Source organism: Gopherus flavomarginatus, chromosome 5 (genome assembly GCF_025201925.1).
Source record: "Gopherus flavomarginatus isolate rGopFla2 chromosome 5, rGopFla2.mat.asm, whole genome shotgun sequence".
NCBI classification, from domain to species: domain Eukaryota; kingdom Metazoa; phylum Chordata; order Testudines; family Testudinidae; genus Gopherus; species Gopherus flavomarginatus.
In genome coordinates, this window is record NC_066621.1 from 733,347 (window position 1) to 743,502 (window position 10,156).

A 10,156-nucleotide genomic window follows, 5' to 3' on the forward strand; every position below is an offset into this window, starting at 1 on the left:
CTGGCTCCCAGCCCCCCCTGCTCTAACCCACCAGCCCCCCCTTCCCAGAGCCAGGAAGAGAACCCAGGAGTCCGGGCTCCCAGCCCCCTTTGCAGCTGTCTAGCACAGCTGTGAAAACAGCTGGATGACAAACGATTACCCCTGCCCGACCCCCCCCCCCAGCCTTGTAAACCCGGCCAGGATCAATCAAGCCACTTTGGAGTCAGGGTGTTAATTAGGCAATTAGGTGGCTTCAAGCAGGAGGAACCAGGGCTGGGCTAGCGGGGGGCTGCGGGTCAAGAGTGAGGGACACTGGCGGAGGGGGGGAACAGGGCTGGGGGAACAGGGGCTGCGGGTCGGGAGTGAGGGGCACCAGCGGAGCGGGGAAGGGCTGGGCTAGCAGGGGCTGCGGGTCGGGAGTGAGGGGCACCAGCAGGGACGGCTTTAATCCAGTTCACCTGATTCCCCAGAATTGGGCCCTGCGCCTAAGGGGGCCCCGCTCAGGGGGTCTTCCGCGGCATTTCAGGGGCGGGGCGGGGGGTCCTTCGATGCTGTGGAAAACCCAGAGTGGACCTCCCGCTTCTGAGTATTCCACTTGGGCTCTGCGGGTCATAAAACCGGCCCTGGGGGCAAGGGCTGCAGGTCGGGAGTGAGGGGCACCGGCAGGGCTGGGCTGGCAGGGGCTGCGGTTCGGGAGTGAGGGGCACCGGCAGGGCTGGGCTGGCAGGGGCTGCGGTTCGGGAGTGAGGGGCACCGGCAGGGCTGGGCTGGCAGGGGCTGCGGGGCGGGAGTGAGGGGCACCGGCAGAGCTGGGGGAGCAGGGGAGCTGCGGGGCACTGACAGAGCTGGGGGGGGCTGTGGGGCTCCTGCAGAGCTGGGGGGATGCAGGTAGGGAGTGAGGGGCACCGGCAGGGCTGGGCTGGCAGGGGCTGCGGGGCGGGAGTGAGGGGCACCGGCTGGGCTGGGGGAGCAGGGGAGCTGCGGGGCACTGACAGAGCTGGGGGGGGCTGTGGGGCTCCTGCAGAGCTGGGGGGATGCAGGTAGGGAGTGAGGGGCACCGGCAGGGCTGGGCTGGCAGGGGCTGCGGGGCGGGAGTGAGGGGCACCGACTGGGCTGGGGGGAGCAGGGGAGCTGTGGGGCACTGACTGAGCTGGGGGGGGCTGTGGGGCTCCTGCAGAGCTGGGGGGATGCAGGTAGGGAGTGAGGGGCACCGGCAGGGCTGCGCTGACAGGTGCTGTGGGGCGGGAGTGAGGGGCACTGGCAGAGCTGTGGGCGGCGGGGCACTGGAGGAGCTGGGGGCTGCGGGGCACCAGCGGAACTGTCGGGGGGGGGGGAGCGGGTGGTTGCAGGGCACTGGCAGAGCTGGGCGATCTGGGGGCTGTGGGTCGGGATGGAGGGGCACTGGCAGACTGAGGGGGCAGGGGGCTGCGGGTTAGGAGTGAGGGGCACTGGCAGAGCTGGGGGAGGCTGAGGGGCACCAGCAGAGCTGGGGGGGCAGGGGGGCTGCGGGGCACTGGTAGAGCTGGGGGGAACTCTGGCGCTGCAGGACGGGAGTGAGGGGCACTGGCGGGGCTGAGGGAGCAGGGGGGCTGCGGGGCACTGGCAGAGCTGGGGGGGGCTGTGGGGCTCCTGCAGAGCTGGGGGGATGCAGGTAGGGAGTGAGGGGCACTGGCGGAGCTGGGGGGATGCAGGTAGGGAGTGAGGGGCACTGGCGAAGCTGGGGGGAGTCCTGTCCATCTGCCACTTTCGCTTCTCCCTGTGAAGTCCCCTCCCCCCCAGCCGCTGCCCCCCGGGCTGCCCCACAGCCCCAGCCCAGCCCCCCGCCTGCTCCGGCCCCTCCCGCTCTCAACGAGCCATTTGGGGTCTCACTTCAAAGTTCCTCGGGAGGCCCATAAATAGGGGGCTGCGCCCAGGGGAGCAGCCAGAGCAGAGAAGCGCTGCGTCCCCTGGGCCAGGAGAACCCAGGCGTCCGGGCTCCCAGCCCCCTCGCCAACCATCAGCCCCACTCCCTTCCCGGAGCCGGGAGAGAACCCAGGCGTCCGGGCACCTAGCCTGTCGGCATGTACCACCCGTCCGAGCTGTTCCCGCAGTTCGGGGGGTCCTACCCGCTGCGCCCCGCTCCCCAGGGGGGGCTGGCGGCCGGCTTCCCCCAGGGGCAGGGGGCCCAGTACGAAGGTTTCCGCTACCCAGGTGAGAGGGACGGGGGGGGGCTCGGGGGAGGAGAGCAGAGGGAGCTGGGGGAGGGGACACAAGCGTCCGGGGGGCGGGGGGGCCCCAGGGGCGGCTGGGGAGCAGGTGGAAATGGGGGGACATGGGATCCGGGGGGCTGAGAAGGGATGCGGGGCAGAGGGGCACCAAGGGGCAGCCCTGTGGGGATCCCTGGGGCAGGGGGTGTCTGGAGAGTCCCCTGCACCCCCCCCCCGGCGGACGGCTGGGCTCTTAGCACCACATAGTGACCAAATGGCCGGGGGGGGGGGAGGGATTGGCAACAAGATGTGAGATTCCTGCAGCCTCAGAGAGTGTGACCCCCCCCCTGCCCCCTCCGACCCGCAGCCCTGCCCCGCAGTCCGCCGGTGCCCCCCGCTCCCGACCCGCAGCCCCCGGCACCCTAGCTCTGGGCCCCCCAAGTCCGCCGGTGCCCCCCCTCGCGACCCGCAGCCCCTGCCAGCCCAGCCCTGCCCCCCAGCTCTGCCGGTGCCCCTCACTCCCGACCCGCAGCCCCCTGCTAGCCCAGCCCTGCCCCCCAGCTCTGCCGGTGCCCCTCACTCCCGACCCGCAGCCCCTGCCAGCCCAGCCCTGCCCCCCCAGCTCTGCCGGTGCCCCCTCACTCCCCGACCCGCAGCCCCTGCCAGCCCAGCCCTGCCCCCCCAGCTCTGCCGGTGCCCCTCACTCCTGACCCGCAGCCCCTGCCAGCCCAGTCCTGCCCCCCCCAGCTCTGCCGATGCCCCTCACTCCCACCCCGCAGCCCCTCTCTGACGGTCTCTGACCCCCCAGATCTGGACGGCGTCTCAGCCCCCAAGTTCGAGCCCTTCTGCCCCGCATTGGACCGGGCTGGGCGGCTCCTAGGCCCCTCCCCCTCGGGACCCCCGCTGCCCCTGCCTGCCCCACCCCTGCCCTATGGGGGCGGGCAGCAGCTGCCCCCGGCCGAACCCCCCCGGCTGCCCCCCAGCGTGCGGATGAGCCTGGAGAACCGGGAACTCTGGAAGCGGTTCTGCGCCCTGGGCACCGAGATGATCATCACCAAGTCGGGGCGGTAAGGGGGGGTCGGGGGAGCCCTGGGGGAGGGAAGAGTCCGTGAGGGGCCCCTGGGGCAGGGGGTCCGGGGGGGGAACGGTCCGGGGGGGGCTGTGGGAGAGGGAAGGGGCCATGGGGATAGAAGGGTCCGTGGGGGGGTCTCCAGGGTGGGGGGGGTCCGTGGGGGGAATGGCCATGGGGGGGCTGCGGGGGAGCAGAGGTGGGGGGAGCCAGGCTGTATTTTAGGGGTCACAGGAGTCCCTGACCCACCGGATCCCTCCAACCCCTGCCCGACTCTGCGGCCTCCACCAACATCTGCCCCATCACAGTCCTCTGCCCCATGGGGCCTCTCGCTGCCCTAGATCCCTACGCCCAGATAGTCCCACATGGCGCTCGCACCCCTGTATCCCTCCGCCCCATAGAGCCCCCACACCCTCCTATCCCTCCACCCCATAGAGCCCCCACACCCCCGCATCCCTCCACCCCATAGAGCTCCCACACCCCATATCCCTCTGCCCCATAGAGCCCCCACACCCTCATATCCCTGCACCCCATAGAGCCCCCACACCCCCGCATCCCTCCACCCCATAGAGCCCCCACACCCCATATCCCTCTGCCCCATAGAGCCCCCACACCCTCATATCCCTGCACCCCATAGAGCCCCCACACCCCCGCATCCCTCCACCCCATAGAGCTCCCACACCCCATATCCCTCCGCCCCATAGAGGCCCCACACCCTCCTATCCCTCCACCCCTTAGAGCCCCCACACCCTCATATCTCTGCACCCCATAGAGCTCCCACACCCCATATCCCTCCGCCCCATAGAGCCCCCACACCCTCCTATCCCTCCACGCCTTAGAGCTCCCACACCCTCCTATCCCTCCCCTCCATAGAGCTCCCACACCCCGTATCCCTCCGCCCCATAGAGCTCCCACACCCTCATATCCCTGCACCCCATAGAGCCCCCACAGCCCCACATCCCTCCGCCCCATAGAGCCCCCACACCCTCATATCGCTGCACCCCATAGAGCTCCCACACCCCATATCCCTCCGCCCCATAGAACCCCCACAACCCGTATCCCTCCGCCCCATAGAGCCCCCACACCTCTGTATCCCTCCGCCCCATAGAACCCCCACACCCCCATCTCTCTGCAGCCCATAGAGCCCCCACACCCCCATATCCCTCCGCCCCATAGAGCCCCCACACCCCCGCATCCCTCCACCCCATAGAGCCCCCCCACCCCCATATCCCTCCACCCCTTAGAGCCCCCACACCCTCGTATCTCTGCACCCCATAGAGCTCCCACACCCCATATCCCTCCGCCCCAAAGAGCCCCCACACCCTCATATCCCTGCACCCCATAGAGCCCCACACCCCCGCATCCCTCTGCCCCATAGAGCCCCCAAACCCTCCTATCCCTCCACCCCATAGAGGTCCCACACCCCCGCATTCCTCCGCCCCATAGAGCCCCTCACACCACTGTATCCCTCCGCCCCATAGAGCCCCCACACCCTCGTATCCCTCTGCCCCATAGAGCCCTCACACCCCCGCATCCCTCTGCCCCATAGAGCCCCCAAACCCTTCTATCCCTCCACCCCATAGAGCTCCCACACCCCCGCATCCTTCCGCCCCATAGAGCCCCCACACCCTCATATCCCTGCACCCCATAGAGCCCTCACACCCCCGCATCCCTCCGCCCCATAGAGCCCCCAAAGCCCCGCATCCCTCCGCCCCATAGAGCTCCCACACCCCCATATACCTCCGCCCCATAGAGCCCCCACACCCTCCTATCCCTCCACCGCTTAGAGCCCCCACACCCTCATATCCCTGCAACCCATAGAGCTCCCACACCCCATATCCCTCCGCCCCATAGAGCCCCCACACCCTCATATCCCTGCACCTCATATAGCCCCCACACCCTCGCATCCCTCCGCCCCATAGAGCCCCCGCACCCTCCTATCCCTCCACCCCATAGAGCTCCCACACCCCCACAACCCTCCGCCCCATAGAGCCCCCACACCCCCGCATCCCTCCGCCCCATAGAGCCCCCACACCCTCATATCCCTGCACCCCATAGAGCTCCCGCACCCCGTATCCCTCCGCCCCATAGAGCCCCCACAACCCGTATCCCTCCGCCCCATAGAGCCGCCACACCTCTGTATCCCTCCGCCCCATAGAGCCCCTCACACCACTGTATCCCTCTGCCCCATAGAGCACCCACACCCCCACATCCCTCCGCCCCATAGAGCCCCCACACCCTCCTATCCCTCCACCCCTTAGAGCCTCCACACCCCCGCATCCCTCCGCCCCATAGAGCCCCCACACCCTCCTATCCCTGCACCCCTTAGAGCCCCCACACCCTCATATCCCTGCACCTCATATAGCCCCCACACCCTCGCATCCCTCCGCCCCATAGAGCCCCCACACCCTCCTATCCCTCCGCCCCATAGAGCCCCCACACCCTCCTATCCCTCCGCCCCATAGTGGTCCCACACCCCCACATCCCTCCGCCCCATAGAGCCCCCACACCCCCACATCCCTCCGCCCCATAGAGCCCCCACACCCTCATATCCCTGCACCCCATAGAGCCCCCGCACCCCGTATCCCTCCGCCCCATAGAGCCCCCACAACCCGTATCCCTCCGCCCCATAGAGCCCCCACACCTCTGTATCCCTCCGCCCCATAGAGCCCCTCACACCACTGTATCCCTCTGCCCCATAGAGCACCCACACCCCCGCATCCCTCCGCCCCATAGAGCCCCCACACCCCCGTATCCCTGCACCCCATAGAGCTCCCACACCCCCATATCCCTCCGCCCCATAGAGCCCCCACACCCCCGTATCCCTCCGCCCCATAGAGCCCCCACACCCCCGTATCCCTCCATCCCATAGAGCCCCCACAGCCCCGAATCCCTCCGCCCCATAGAGCTCCCACACCCCCGTATCCCTGCACCCCATAAAGCCCCCACACCCTCTTATTCCTCAGCCCTATAGAGCCCCCACACCCTCATATCCCTGCACCCTATAGAGGCCCCACACCCCCGCATCCCTCCACCCCATAGAGCCCCCACACCCTCTTATCCCTCCGCCCTATAGAGCCCCCACACCCTCATATCTCTGCATCCCAGAGCCCCCACACCCTCGTATCCCTCTTTCCCACATTGCCCCTCACATCACTGTATCCCTCTGCCCCATAGATCCCCCACACTCCTGTATCCCTCCGCTCCATAGAGCCCCCACACCCTCCTGTCCCTCCGCGCCATAGAGCCCCTCACACCCCCGTATCCCTCCGCCCCATAGAGCCCCTCACACCCCCGTATCCCTCTGCCCCATAGAGCCACCATACCCCTGTATCCCTCAGCCCCATAGAGCCCCCACACCCCCATATCCCTCTGCTCCCTCACCCCTGCCCCCGTATCCCTCCGCCCCATAGAGTCCCCACACCCCATGTCCCTCCACACCATAGAGCCCCCACACCCTCATATCCCTCCACCCCCGCACCCCTGCCCCTGTATCCTTCCGTCCCATAGAGCCCCCACACCCCCATATCCCTCCGCCCCCTCACTCCTGCCCCCCGTATCCCTGCAGGCGGATGTTCCCCCAGCTGAAGGTCGCGGTGACGGGCCTGGACCCTGAGGCCAAGTACCTGCTGCTGGTGGACATGGTGCCGGCAGGGGCCTCGCGCTACAAGTGGCAGGGCCAGCGGTGGGAGGCCAGTGGCAAGGCCGAGCTGCCCCCCCCCGACCGGGTCTACATCCACCCCGACTCCCCGGCCTCCGGCGCCCACTGGATGCGCCAGCCCGTGTCCTTCCACCGCCTCAAGCTGACCAACAACACGCTGGACCCCCACGGCCACGTAAGTGGGCAGGGGCAGGGCAAAGAGTGGGGAAGGGGCTTCGGAGTGCAGAGGGGAGGGGCTTAGTATGGTGGGGTGGAGCCTAGGGAGCAGGGGAGGGGCTTATGACAAAAGGGGTGGGGCATGGGGAGCAGAGAGTTGGGGCTTAGGGTGGAGAGGGGTGGGGCAGAATGTGGGGAAGCAGGGGGTTGTGCGGGGAGGGGGCGCAGGGTGGGGGTGCCCATGTCTAACCCCTGTCTCTTCCCCAGCTGATCCTGCACTCCATGCACCGCTACCAGCCCCGCGTGCACGTGGTGGGAGCAGGAGGGCTGGGGGGACGTGGCGGGGGCTGCGCCTCCTTCACCTTCCCTGAGACGGCCTTCCTCACTGTCACCGCCTACCAGAGCCCCAAGGTGAGCCCACCCCCACTGCTGCCCCCCCCCCCGCTGCCCCCCCAGGGCTCTCACTCACCCTCCTCTTCCCTCGTCCCCCCTCCAGATCACCCAGATGAAGATTGAGAGTAACCCCTTCGCCAAAGGCTTCCGGGAGAACGGCATGAACAGCAAGAGGTGCCAGGGTTGTGGGGTACTAGGATGGGAAACGCGAGCGGGGGGGCACCAACTGAGGGAGCCGCAGGGGAATGTGAAGAGGAAGGTGGGCACTGGATGGAGGCCGGATCGGGGGGAGTGGAGCCAGCAGCCCAGTAACCCCCCATCTCTCCCCCCCCAGGGAGCGAGATGCCCGCATCAAGAGGAAGATGAGGGGCAATGTGGCTGAACCTACCAGGAATGAGGCTGGTATGGGACCCCCAACCCTCCCACTGCACCCCCACCCATTGTGCCTTCTCCCCCTCCATCCTGCCCCATGCACCACCCCTTCCCTCATCACAGCAGCCTCCCCTCACTGCCCCTCCCCATCTCCCAACATTAACCCTTTGCTTCTTTCTTCCCCCCAGATTGCAAGCGAGGTCCCTGCGACTCCACCCAGGGCCCGCCCCCCGAGCCACCAGCCCCCCCTGACTGCTCCTTCCACCCCATCTCTTCCTCCTACCCTCCCCGTGGAAATGAGGAGCTGGGGTACCCCCTAGGGGGGGTGAACCCCAGTGCCGAGGCATACATCCAGCATCCAGCTGCCTTCCACGGCCTGCAGCCTCCCCAGGGGCCCACCGGCTATGCCAGGTGAGTGCACGGATCATACTGGGCACCAGAGGTTATGGGGGCACGGGAGGGCCTCTTACCTACACCCACAGGGTGGGGGGTCCACGGGTCAGAGGTCACAGGCAGGTCAGGAATTGTCTGTCAAAAAATGCAGTTTTCACAAAAATCAAAATTTCCAGCTGGGAATTTCCAGTTGTTGCCCAAAAATTTTGACTCTCACTCAGGGACAATTGGAAAGCGATCAGGTTTGGTTCAGTATCGCGTCATGAATCAGCCGATTGTGACATCACACTGCATTTCCCTAGCATGGCACCGTGCCTTCTGGGAGCTGTAGTTGCAAGTGCTTTGGAGGCTAGGATCAAAATTCAAAGTGGTCTGGCCAAACTGGTGAAATGGCCTGAAGTAAACAGGATGAAACTCAATCAGGACAAATGCAAAGTGCTGCCCTTAGGAAGGAACAGTCAGTTGCACACACACAACGGGCAATGACCCCCTAGGAAGGAGAACTGCGGAAAGGGGTCTGGGGGTCAGAGTGGATCACAAGCTAAATATGAATCACCAGTGTGACGCTGCCACAACAAAAGTGAACATCATTCTGGGCTGTATCAGCAGGAGTGCTGTGAGCAGGACACAAGAAGTAATTCTTCCGCTCTGCTCCGGCCTCAGCTGGAGGGTTGTGTCCAGTTCTGGGTGCCACATTGCAGGAAGGATGTGGACAAACTGGAGAGAGTCCAGGGAAGAGCAACACAAATGCTGAAAGGGCTAGAAAACGTGAGGTGTGAGGGGAGATTGACAGCACTGGGTTTGTGCAGTGGAGAAGAGGAGACCCAGGGGGACATGAGAACAGTTTTCATGTATGTCCAAGCTTGTTACGAGGAGGGAGAAGAACTGTTCTTAGCCCCCGAGGACAGGACAAGGAGCAATGGGCTGAAATTGCAGCCAGGGCGGCTTAGGCTGGACGTTAGGAAAAACGTCCGACTGGTCAGGGTGGTTAAGCGCTGGGGTAACTCGCCCAGGGAGGTGCTGGGATCTCGGTCACTGGCGATGTTTAAGAGCCGGTTGGGTGGACAAACCCCTGCTGGGGATGGGCTAGAAAACCCTGTGTCCTGCCCCGGGCGCAGGGGACGGGACTAGACGCCTGGCGAGGCCCCTTCCAGCCCTGTGATCCCCTCCCCTCCCGGGCTGTTCCATTGTCCTACTGCCCTCCCCCGTCTCTGCCGGGCTGTTCCATCACCCTCCCAGTATGGCACCTGACAGGCTGTTCCCTCCCCCTCCCCCTGCTGGGCTGTTCCCTTCCCCTGCCTGCTATGGTACCCAACAGGCTTTTCCATTATCCTCCCTCTGCTGGGCTGTTCCATTAACCTCCCTCTTCTCTCTCTGCAGCTCACCCTGTGCCGCTCCAGAAGCAGCTGCTGCCCCGAAGCCCATGGGGGACCCCAGCTGCCCTTCTGCCAAGCCACCCCCTGACCAATCAAACTGCAGAACCACCAGCGCCCCCCCCCCTCACCTACCCCTCCTATGGGCTGGATGTCAGCTGCCTGCTGGGGGCAGGGCTGGACGGCCCCCCCACACCTGACCTTTGCTTCTCCCCCTTCCTGCCCTACCCGCCCCCTCGCCTCTATGCCCCACCCGGCCCCCCTGCTGGCTACATCGAGGGGGGCAGCAAGGGCCTCTTCTGAGGGCTGGGCTCCTCCCAGCTGACACCCCCCTCACCCAGGGGAGCACCCCCCCAACTGCAACTGACTAATTTATTCCAAGGGGGGCCCAGACCCTTCCCTGCAGCTACCGGCTGGGGCAGAGAGATGGGGTGAAATATACACCCCTCAACCTGACCCACAGCCCTCGCCTTCTCATTGTCTGCTTCCCCCAACCCCATCCCTCCCCCAGTTATCTGCCCCTTGCACAGCAACCCTGCTATCGCTGCCTCCCTGTTATCTGCTCCCCTACAGC

The 10,156-nt window shown here is 66.3% G+C and overlaps 1 protein-coding gene across 1 annotated transcript; it reads left to right on the forward strand.

Annotated features, from left to right (window-relative positions):
- The first annotated feature begins 1,848 nt into the window (after positions 1-1,848).
- Positions 1,849-9,920, forward strand: TBX6 (T-box transcription factor 6). Its single transcript, XM_050952448.1, is given in 9 exon segments — positions 1,849-2,169; positions 2,974-3,232; positions 6,803-7,070; positions 7,319-7,462; positions 7,548-7,618; positions 7,779-7,846; positions 8,005-8,227; positions 9,590-9,701; positions 9,703-9,920. Coding segments are annotated over 9 exon segments (1,458 nt in total). The 5' UTR covers positions 1,849-2,039; the 3' UTR covers positions 9,886-9,920.
- Positions 9,921-10,156: the final 236 nt, after the last annotated feature.